Source organism: Numida meleagris, chromosome 17, assembly GCF_002078875.1.
Source record: "Numida meleagris isolate 19003 breed g44 Domestic line chromosome 17, NumMel1.0, whole genome shotgun sequence".
NCBI classification, from domain to species: domain Eukaryota; kingdom Metazoa; phylum Chordata; class Aves; order Galliformes; family Numididae; genus Numida; species Numida meleagris.
The window spans coordinates 7,675,556-7,687,719 of record NC_034425.1 but is presented as its reverse complement, the minus strand read 5'-3'; the positions used below and the strand labels follow the sequence as shown (position 1 = coordinate 7,687,719).

Below are 12,164 nucleotides of genomic sequence, written 5' to 3'. Positions count from 1 at the left end.
ACAGTTGTACTACATTTCATAGTATAAAGGCACAGTAACCTCGACATGGAACTAGTTAGTCTTAAAGAAAATGCAGTCTCTGAAATAAGCACGAGTTCAAGATGTATGCATCAAATTAAACCAATCTAAAATAAAGCAGAACTAGAAGAAAAAATAAAATGCCATTCTCCATATAAGACTAAAAATAATCAGTGTAGTATTAGCTAAACAATCCACAGTGCTTGAAGTAATTAAATGTAATTTCTTCGTTTGTTTTCACAGCTGAATGAGTACACTTGATTGCGTACTGTACTTTGAGGATATAGCTAAGTGCTTTTCAGGTACCATAACTATCAAAACCTACCATGAACTTTTGGCCAACATTTTAAAAACAGAACTGGATAACAAGTTTGATTATTTTCATAACTTGTAATGCCATCACTGGAAGAACAAACTCCTTTACTCAGCTTGACAGAAAACTCAGTATTACTGAAAGTAATTTTTTATTACAGCTTTGAACATAAAACTATCCCACCCATCCCACCCAAATGCTAAACTTATTTCTCAGATAACTTAAAAATGACAGGCAACAGGTATATTGCTTTTTTTTTTTTTTTTTAATAACAAAGCGAGGTGGGCTTAATAAATAATTAACTAATTAAAAAGCTTTCACATATCCTGTTTGGTGCAATAAAAGAAAGAATAAACACCAGAAAAGATATATCAGGCAGCAGACTTTGCTGATGACACTGCTGGTCAAATTTCTGGAATCCTTTCCTAATGAAAGACAGATGTACAAATGAAAAAGAACTACTACAGGGTACTTAAGTATAAAGGAATGCAATATGGCTCTTGAACTTGAAAGACAAAGAGGATTTTCTAGATGGAAAGCTATATATTGTCCCTCACAATTCATTAACCTAGCCACTGTGTCCCTGCTACCATTCAAAATAAACATACCTGTGAAGGACTGTGTTCCAAATCTAGTCCAGGTAACTGAATTTTCTGCGCTTCAGGAATTACGATGTTGTAGTTAAGAGGGCCTGAAGTTTTCTTTGGGTCTAATGTCTAAGCCTGAGTTAAATGTCTGGATGATGGGAACTTTTACTTAAGCTCTGTAATGTATAAATATATACCAATGGCTTTCTAACCAAAGAAATACTTGTCAATATTTAGACACCTCTCCTTCTTGGGCTATTAAGTTCAAATGGATATTGGGCAGACAAAGGCTGGCCAACTTTTGTGTATTACACAAAAGCCATGTGCACATCATGGATATTACTTTTCTTTCCTTGGTTTCATCTGTTCAGTGACTGCTACCATTATCGTTTCCTTCAACTCCTCTTCCTAAGGATTCTCTTCCTAAAAGGGCTATTCCTCACACTTGTCCTTGCCCAGGGCCACGTGTGACTCCTACCTAACCAACTCTTTATTATTCCTTCCACTCAACAGCAGCTACCTGTTATTTTACAGGTGTTTCCCAGAAGTATTAAGAGGTGTTAATAAGAGAAACAATGGAGTCAAACTCCTGCAGAGCTTGGACAAACTGATAGCTGCACGGAGGCAACACAGAAACATTTGTTGGCTTTTTGGTTTCCATTTTCAGTAGAGTTCCCCAGTGTCAAGCGAGTGCTTGGCAAAAAAAAAAAAATTCAGAATCTCACTGTTTCCTCCTCTTTCTAAAATTGTGATATGAATACGTGGTATCTGCACTAAAGGCAGAAAAAATGTTTTGTTCTTTTTGTGGTAAAAAAAATAAAATTTAAATTATTTGGGTCTTTCTCTCTGAGAACATCTCAACGAGTCCTACCTTAAAACCGAGTTCAGGAGCTGAATTATTTCTCTTTTTCTCTCAGGGGAGAGAGAATTCAGCCTACCTGAATTGGGTACTGAATGCAACCTGATATTTTTAAAAACAAGCACTCCATCATTGAAACTAGTATTAAGCAAAAAGAAAAGGAAAGAAAGTGTCTCTCACTATTGGAAAAACTTCCACAGGACAGTCTTTGCATGGGAAGGGACTCGCTACCCACCCCCGGCCCCCACTCTTGGCACCACAGTAGCCACATTCCTGTCTAGATACTGCTAGAGGGATTTGTTTGCTTTGCTTTTTGGTTTGTTTTGCGGTGTTGTTTGTTTCTTTTTTTTTTCAGTTTCATTTTAAATACAAGAACAATCAAACCATCCTTGGTACGTAACAGAGTAGGCTGGCAGTGCACAAAAGAATGTTGCTATTACGCCTCAGATCGTACTTAACGGCAGAACACATTTCAGTACAAAATCCAGTATACCTCAAGAGTCACTTTCTTTCCTCTATTACATTCAACGCACACCGGAGCCTTTAGACTTACTTTAAGACTAGATGCAGGTTAGCAGATAGCCGTGGGTCTGTGAACTGCGTCGTCCTGTTGTTATGGTCAACAAAATAAACTCTGCCTGTTGCCGTATTGCGGATCTCCCATCCAGGAGGCAGTGGACCAAGCTCTTCACAATTGATGTTGCTAAGATCCCTGTGAAAACAAATATAAAATGAAAAATACCTCAGCATTTGGCCTCTGAGCCAAACAAGTGTAAATGTAACAGAACAATTCCATGAAGTCTGAGAAAATGTATTGTTTCAGAAACCTGATCTGTTCAGCTGGAATCTCTACTCCCAAGGTGCAAGCCCACCAAAGAAAAAACACACGCCCCAAAACACTCGCTGTAGGGAAAAAATTCTTATCAAATAACCTTCATTTTTACAAACCAACTTCAGATGTTAAATCGATACAGGCTTAAAACAAAAATAAAGGCCGCTGCTACATTTGCAAAAACTGAATTGCAATTCTACACCAATTCTGACAGAAAACATTTTAAAAACATCATTAGTCATGTAAGGAGCTCTGAATCACACATTAAAAACCCCTACAAAACAGAACTGTATTTCTGAAGAGTTACACTTTCCATGAAGCAATACGTGCATGCCACAGGTGATTTTTGCCCCCAGACCCTAAACGCTAGTGGGAAGAAAACAGTTTTCTAACAAAATATTTCAAACATTTAAAAAAAAAAAAATGTAAGGACAATGACTCAGCTCCACACCAAGCAATATGGAGAAACCCACACTGGTCTCAAGAAAATTCCGCTGAAAACAGCATGATTACATTTGTTTCAGAGGTTTGCTGAAGACAAATTATTTGTTTTTTAAAAACCAATACATGCATATTTTAGTGCATACGATTCACACTTCAGATGCCACACACTGCCAAGAGCAGTACTTCTTGAAGGTATAAGTCCTCACATCCCCCAGTAGCACATGGGCTGATGGGAGGAAAGAGCTTGGGGGCAGAAGGGCTGGAAAGATGCAGGCTGCAAGGACTCAGAGGGCTGAGAAGCTACAAAAAGAAATAGGAGGCCCTGGGACTGAGCTTCTGCTGATACTGCTCATATGCAGCCCCGTGAAGCACAAGGCTTATTTTTATTAGCAACTGTGGCATATTAGCATAAAAATACAGTATTTCTTAGAAATGACATAAGCTGTATCCCTCGGCACTGTGGCTGGTACATGCAAACAGCCAAATTTTGTTCTCAGAGACACTCACACAATTTCTGTTGCCACACCTAAGAGCAGCATTTTGGATTTTGTACATAATCATTTCACCACAAACTTAAGGAAACTTAACTTTCTTCATCTCTTAATATATCTTCTAGAGAAATCTAGTTTCTAGTTTTATATACCACGCAAGTCACGCAAACAAAACCTTCTTAATGCACTCTCAAGTCTGAAGATAATGCATCACAACGAAGGATAGTTTTGTAACACAAAAGTACTACTAAAAACAATTAAAAGAATCATTTGAAAATGCAGTGAAGCTATAGCAATGAAGCACTTCAATCCTTCCCAGGAAATCCAAAATCCATTTCCATGGGAATGAACACCAGCAGCAACTGACAGAGTTGCTACAATTCTCATAGATGCCAATAGTGGCTGCCAACTTCCAACAGCACATATTCAAAAAAAAAAAAAAAAAGCCACTGAAAATTATTGCCTCTTAAAATCCTAAAACCTGCCATAAGAAATGAGCTTTTGCATTTCGACATGGTTGCTACTATACCCAAATGGAAAAAGCTCAGTTTTGCCTGTTAGTTTTTTTAAGCATCCTAGCTCACTATTTCAGCTTGGGAGCTACTTGTAGCTCAGCATCTCCAATCTGTTTCTTCAAAAATGTACATTTCCCATTCCTTGAGTAAATGACACGTGGTAGGCTGAATATTGGACAGAAATTCTCACAGCCAAGTAAATTTAAGGTAATTTGATTGTAGGTGCAGTTCACTACAAATACTGCATCTTAAACATACAAGGCATCTACCAGACTTTCCAAGTTTCCCATTTGTCTGTTCCCCTATCAAAAAATATCACATTTGCCTAGCACGTTTGACACACAGCTTGTTCTCCATAACAAACACTGCCAATCTCTCAGGTCTTGTTCACCTCAAACACTGAATTAAAATACAAAACAACCTAGTTTTAACTGAAGCACCTAGATAAACCTCCATTTTTGGAAGCGCTCTGATTCTACTTATTGTTTAATTACTTTGCGTAATACTAAAATCTGGATTCGGCTGAAATTCATACAGTTAACTGATTCCAGGTATTGCATACCTGTTTTTAAAACATCACAGTCCAAATAATTTTTTTAGAGGCCAACAGGCAAAAAAATAAAATACTGCACAGAGGGCTCCAAGGACAGCATTGGTTGAACTGTTTCGATTTGACAACTTAAGGATACTTTCAGCATCTTCTTACCTAGGTACTCTTGGATCGTGCCACGTACTAACACCAGTTTGAGTATGTAGAAAATAGACCTGACCTTGCTGAGTCGTCCTTTGCTCTGTGAAATCAAGAGAAATCAATAATTATGAGAACAAAATATGTAATACAAAAACTCACAAAGACTGACTATCCCAAACTAAGGAATCAAAGTGATCTAACTTACAGGAGATACAGCCCAGTCTCCCAGTTCTCTGAAAGATCTAAAATTAACTAATTTACACACCGTAGCCTTCAGGTAAATCAGGAGGCGTGTGCAAGTGTGTCCTGCTCATGTAATTCCTGTGCCTCTGCGACCTGACCCTCCTCTCTGCCAGCCGGGGATCCGATGTCTGCCCACACGTGGCACCGTTTGTTCCCGTAATTGGAGTGTTCTCATCCACAAAACAGCTCAGTGGTCTGCCTGGACTGGAATATTCTGATGCTGGCCTGTTGGGAAAAATGTGAAAATCACTTGCTTTCTCTACCAGAATTAATTGACATTTCTGTCACCATTACTTCAGATAACCTGAATCAAAAGCTGGTGTAGAGATATTTATGCACATCAAGCAATGAGAGTGCTTGCTGAAACCAGTCTTGCAGAAATCTGAGAGGAGTCTGGGCACTTCCAGGCAAGACAGCCTCCCCACTGTCCTTTAGATGCTTTTGTCTGTCAGTGTTACTAAGAGCTTCACCTAAAGGCTCTTAGAAAACTTAGTGGGCTGCAGAACAGAGCAGTCGAGTCATGGACCAGGGCGCCTTCATGATGGGCAGACAGCTGTTCTGCGCTTGCCAAGTTCATCCCAGAGCAATTAGTAAACCTCTTCACCTATCCCAGGGTCTGACCTAACACTTCAGTATACTACGTTGCAGGATCAAGATCACATCAAATGCTCACATGAGCAGTGCCCATCCTAAAAAACAGGAGTGCTGAGAGTAACATCATTATTATTATTTTAAGAGCAGCACACAGCCCAAGCTTTCTCACTTTGCCTTGATAGGCCTGAGGAAGCTATAATGTCTCGTCCCTTTTAAGGAAGTGCGTTAGCCAAGGATGGTGAAAATGGGCTACGTGTTTGTAGAGGGACACTGGAGTGCTGAACACCTCCTGGGAGACACTTGGACTTCCTTGCGGTCAGTGCTCCAGGTCAGCAGGCAACCTTCACCACATGCATGCTCTCCTAAACAATTTCTTACCGTGTTGGTCGTTCCCACTGAGTTGTTCTTGTTATATGATTTAAATACTGGATCCTTCCAGAAGCAGTTCTCCTCTCCTCCCACCTAGAATGCAGACATTAAGAGATAAGGCAATGAGTGGTATTTCCAGGAAACCAGGGCACAGAATGTTTCCATCATAAATGCCAACTCAGGAAGACTTACACTATAATGAATCATGTTAGCTGAACAAGGTAACAGGAAACAAGAAAAAGTTCAACTCTGAATTAATTTTACATACTTTACCCTTAGAACCAGGCATGTAATTAACAATATCACACCTTCCTCTTCAATAAATATTTGAATTCTAATTAAATTCTAATAGCCACAGAAAAACGTCTTTTATTTTTATAAACTTAACTTTTTTGACCACTGATCCTATTAAGTCCTCTCATAGTACCTTAATGCAATGCTTAATTTCATTTTAAAAGTCACCTTCAATTAACAAGGTTTTTTCATTATTGAAAATACATGAGGCTGTACAGCTCACTTTGCAGTCACACAATTAAATATGCAATATTTATACAACGAGCATTTTGAAGTGACAGTTTAAAAGCGTTTTCAAGAACACTCTCAACTTCCTCAGATTCCAAATTAACAAAACACTGCTGCTTAGAACCTAGATGATGATTTACATTTTAAAGCTCATCACCTGATGAGTTTGTCCTGTCTTTACCTGCCAAGAATCACACTGAGAGGTTCTGTGTTTGCTCTGAAAAAGTCGATGACAACACCAGAACCTAAAACAGAGCATAGTTTTGTATTTGCAAAACTGTTTTAGGTGTTAATGATGTCATTAACTCTCAGTGAGAAATCAAAATCCCAAGCCCAATGTCTGGCAGGCAAGGACAGAACTCAGGCTCCATTACCTTTTCCAATCATGTTTTCTTCACCATGATTTACATGAAAGAAAAAAAAAAGCTCTAATTTTTTACTCTAGTACATACAGCTGCGCAGCTCACACAGCCAGGCCTGCGTGCTCACTGCCCTGCTACAAAATTAACGTATGGATGAAGCCAATTTGACGAGGCTGGTTTAACATTATATTAGTTTATCAAATCTATAATTTAGAATGTACGTTTTCTTAAGCGTATTTTAAAAATGCATTTATGCATATATGCCACCTCCTCCTGTTTTCCAAAAAAGGACAGGGGTCAAGCCATTAACTATTCTGTGTAACCTTGCTGGCTAATTTACTGCTCCTAAATTTGAAACTGTAGAATTCTTGAGCGTGAGAACAAAACTAAATGAGCCCATTTACGCTTTGACTTCCCATTACTGCAGGAATCCGCTGTGTGAACTGTATTTGTACTGACAGCAGAGGCAGCTTACCCGTCTGGTAAATCATTATCAAACAAACGACTGCAGTCCACGACTTGTCCTCCTGTGCCTATTCGGTCTCTGGACTGAAGACTTACTATTGAGATAATAAAAGAATCATTAAAGATATGACATCTGCACGTGAATTACAGGGACATTTAAAAAGAGAAACAGCACAATTTGAAGCTGAACCGTGATCTGTGTATTTTTTTCTTTTCCACATGTTTTCACACATGTAATACTCTACACATTATTTAAAAAGATCTAGTTCAAAGAATATGAATGCAAGTTAGGGCAGGAAAAGAAGTTCACTCTGAAGCTGTCATTAGCTTTCCCCTGTAGAAGGGGACTAACGTACCAAGCTGTCCTGGTGGGCAGAATGGCTCTGGCAGTGAATGGGCCATACCAGTGTCCTGCTAGGGCCAGGACATACTGCTAACACGTCTTTGTCTCCTTTCTACACATTTTATGAGCACATGATAGTCTATACACACACGGGCGCGTGCATGCACACATACAAAACCAAGCAGAACTGAACTGCTGGAAGTGCTGTGTGCTTCACGGGTTAGTTACTTTTAAACGTTAGTGGTAGGAAATCAAACGCAGCACTCACACAAAGCAATGCTCAGCACCCTGCAAAGTCTCTACCGCCCTCAGCAAAACCAAACTGTATCACTATTGTATTTCTTTTTAGAAAAGTTTCCTTGTAATGAATATTTATGTTTGAAGCTTTTGTTCATAGTACAACTATGAAAACGGATTTCTAGGGGCAGCCTTTGTTCCCAGTATCATAATTAGCAAATGTCTAATCTGATAACTTACGGCACTTGTGTTTCTGTGGGTTACTTTAAAGACGTTTTGTTTTGCTTTTAACAATAAAATGATTACTAAAAACCAAATCCATGCTGCGATACGTTTCTTGAGGTGGCATTACTGTACCTTTGGACAACTGTTCAGGCTCTGCCTACATGCAAAGTGGAATAAACTTCCAGACCTCAATCTAGACACAACCAAACGCTCACCCAGGTCACAATGTTAAGCAAAGATGGAACACCACCGGTAACTTTTGCCAGAGACACTGAACTTTCAGTGACAGCATGCTTTGAAGTTTAAGATTTTGGGCCTTCACCAGACCGACCCAGGAGCCCTGCAGCACCTGCCTGCCTTACTCCTGATCAGTATTAACTCCTCGTCTTCCACATACACTGACATTACGAGGTAACTTCCTAGAGCGAAAGATGCCTTACATTTAATTTCAGACAACATGAAATCTAAAATTACGTATTTATTCTGCGACAAACCCACACATCACAAGTTCACATTGCTGCATGTAGGCAAGGTTTGGCAAGCAATACACACAGACAAAAATGAAACTAAACAAAGGCAATTACCTCCTCTTTGCCTACGTGAGGACCAAAATTTGTGCACGGCTTCATTTTGTAATGAGTAAGGACTCATTTTTTCTGCACCGCCACATCAGAAATAAAATGGTGGCACAGAAGACAGCTGCAAGATTAAGACACAGTTCAGGTGCCCTTTGCATCCACTTCTCAGAAGTGTCCCCCTTTCCTTCCCCCCTTTGAAGATAATCACAAGTATTTAAGATAAAGTTTTTCTTGCTCCCTGACCCAAATTATAAAGCCATACCCACTGTGTACTTGATTTAGAGGGTTATTATCACCTGAAGATATCAATTACATTTTAATATTGTTTTCCGATTTTGCATAGCCTCTCCATTTAAGACAATTTATCATTAAAAGTACTGGGAGTACACGTACACCTTATTCTGCTTTGTTAATTATTTTTAAAAAAGATTTTTCCACCGTATAACAACTGCAGCGGAACCACCTGACTTACTCAGGCTCATTCACTCGTTCAGCAAAATTGTACTAGCGAAGAAAGATTAAAATGTGAGAAGATTAATAACGACATTTCCAACAAAAGAGACAGGAGTCTCCGTATTTTACTGAGCGTGCACTAAATTAAAACACAGCCACGACGGAGGAAGCCTTCCTGATGACAACAGCATAATGCAGAACATACAGAGGTCTTCTAACAGTCTCTGCAGTAACCTGACAAGCTGCGTTTTTTTGTAGGTTTAATGCGTGACCCAGCAGCTCCTGCTAATGAAGGACAGCCCCAGCAGCGTGCCAAATGAACAAATGCTTTGGCTGTACCACTTTTCACAACCACATCAGCTTGAGCCAACCGGTCAGTCTGGTTTCTGGCCACCTGGCTGACAGCTGCTTATCTGCACATCATCTCTGGAGCGTCGGTGCCATGCCCACACAGGGCACTGGAGCCAGCTTTCCCACGTGGCATCCCAGCAGCCTTGAGATCTTTCCGCTTTGTTTTTTGTTTCCTGTTTAAAGCACCCACATTAGTACTGCGTTCTCATGACACCAAGGATGCATGATGCATACTCTGGAGGGCAGCATGAGAGCATGTGACGTGTGAGGGCACAGTCCCTGTAGTTACCATGCCCGAAGGACGGCTGCGCGCAGGGGACATCTCTGCTGCTTGGAGCAGGCCCTGAATGAGCTCTCTCCCCAGCTATACTCAGTTTCTTCTTGAAAAGCACCTCAGAAAAACAGAACAAAACAAAAATACCCACACAGATGCACACAGCCTGGGTGATCAGGGGACCAGTACACTGGACCAAACACTAAAAAGCAAGCTGAGCTGACAGCACAATGCAGCCTGGAAAAATGACTGGTTTAACTTCTGTTCTTTTGTGCAAGCTCACATGGAAAACGTGGTGTTCAGAAATGGTCTGAAGCGTCAGCAGCACACCTACAATTCCACACTGCTACCACCGCTTGACCCCACTGTGCCACCTTACTCTTATCTGAACACCATGCAAACACTCGCAGACCAGATGCTAGACAGATTACTAAAGCAGCACGAAGAGATCAAGTCATAGGTATCATTCAGCAGGATCTAGAGGAAAGCTGATTGTTTTCTCTGGCTGACCATACAAGAATGCTGTTCAGACATTACTTGAAGCGGGAACTGAACATAGAAGTGAACATGCAAACTTTTTCACTTTCTTCACGCCCACCTCCAAAATCTCTCATTAACACCTTGCCAGAATGACTTTTTCCCCAATCTACATATTTTTGACTTCTGAAGTTACCTACTCAGAACAGTGTTCTCTGAAACGACTCGCAATGCACCAAAAAGTTTCTGAAGTCATTTGTGGATGCTTTTTTTTTTTTTCCTCCAATTCGTCAGGTTTAAGAAGTTATTTTTTAATTCTTAAATTATTTAAGGTTAGCGAGCAAAATAATGATGAAGCACAGTTACCAAGACCGGTGACAGGCCTGTTAGCAATACCCCAAAATGAACCGACCACACCGCCCCAAACGAAAACCCACTCCTGCTACAGCAAGATGTTCTAATCTTGTCCAAAACATACAGGAAACACGACTGCTGGAGCTCTCAATGGACAAGAAATTTGTAGTTTAAGGATTAAACTGCTACTTTTGTTCACAGAGAAATCCAACACTTCCTAAATAGTTTTCACATGATCTCTGTAGTATCTTAACCCTCCCAACACTTATTACAGTATCTACTTTATTTTTACATTTGTAATTCTCTGCATACACACTTTTATCTTTAGGTCCAAATGTCAGTGGCACTAGATGTTGAATTTAAAGAATAAATAAATATGGAAACCTGACATCTAGAAGAGTATTTCTATAGCTACTGTTAAGCTCCAAATGAAGGAAAAGATTAAAAGCAGCACTTACCTACTATCTGTCCTCTAACAGTGTCATTGTCATTTGGCCCAAGCTTGCACAGATCCAATCTCTGATCTACAAAACAAGGACACACGGTCTCAGTCAGACAGTATTTTGCTGCCTTTGAAAAAGCATGCTGAAGTAGCACCAGAACAAAATTAATCTGAGCATAAGAGAGTTAGGACTTCCAGAAGTAAAATTCAAAAAGCAGGGAAGCAAAATCAAAGATCTTGGGACACAATTTTCCATAATTCTAAAACAGAACACAAGTTTAAAGTGCATTTTCTGTAGCATCTGTCCTACTTCACAAAGCTCTGTTAACAGAAGCTTACTTCATGTTTTACTCTCATTTTTCTCCCTTGACCAGCAACTGTCACAAGGAACTCACGGTACGTCATCTCACAGCACAGAGCTGGCCTGCAGAATCAATCCATTTGTTCCACACTACGTCAGTAGAACTTCATAAAACAGAGTAAAATATAATGTACTGAAATGCTGATCTAATGAGAGATAATTTTAAAATAAAAATTTCAGTTATGACGTTATCACCAGGGAACCTGCTTGAAGTAAACTCAGAATGCTTCTCTGCCAGCAAGTTACCTTTTTTTTTTTTTAAATGATCTTTACTGGCAACCACTAATTTTCCATCACAAACGATGTGCCAAATTTTGTTCAGAAGTAAGAATGCACCATGACTGATCAGCGTAAATGGCACCCATTAAGATAACGATGAAACAGGATCTTACCTGTTAATTAAGCTTTGCATTTACTTCTGAAAAAGCGTGTTATAAAACACTTAACATTTTATGACAGAATTTACTAAGTTAATGCTGAAGACCCAGTCATTTTAAACTATAACTTTCACTTCAAGAGAGGTTTACCTTCTCATCTACCCTGTGTATTTTTGAAGGTAATATAAAGGAAATTTGAAGGTAACCACAATCTGTCTTCCTTCAAAACTCCAACACAGTAAGTTCAGCCTTGACAATGCACAACCAGACTGCTGCACTGAATCTACTGCTGCTTACACACACACAGGGTGAAAGAACCAGAAACCAACAGTAAGTTCTGTTCTCTGATCCACCCATGCTAGTCTCAGCAACAAAGCACAGTTACAA

At 39.7% G+C, this 12,164-nt stretch overlaps 1 protein-coding gene across 3 annotated transcripts in view; it reads right to left on the bottom strand.

Annotated features, from left to right (window-relative positions):
• SMURF2 (SMAD specific E3 ubiquitin protein ligase 2) overlaps positions 1–12,164 on the bottom strand; it is a 59,561-nt gene that overhangs the window by 12,876 nt on the left and 34,521 nt on the right. For 2 of the 3 annotated variants that reach the window (XM_021414747.1, XM_021414748.1), the window contains exons 5-10: positions 11,056–11,121; positions 7,316–7,400; positions 5,966–6,049; positions 5,016–5,218; positions 4,766–4,850; positions 2,331–2,489 (exon numbers count right to left, since the gene is read on the bottom strand). In XM_021414747.1, coding sequence (XP_021270422.1) covers positions 2,331–2,489; positions 4,766–4,850; positions 5,016–5,218; positions 5,966–6,049; positions 7,316–7,400; positions 11,056–11,121 — 682 coding nt within the window. Of the gene's footprint in view, positions 1–2,330; positions 2,490–4,765; positions 4,851–5,015; positions 5,219–5,965; positions 6,050–7,315; positions 7,401–8,694; positions 9,174–11,055; positions 11,122–12,164 lie in introns of those variants that run through there. The other variant, XM_021414749.1, reaches the window with a different exon arrangement.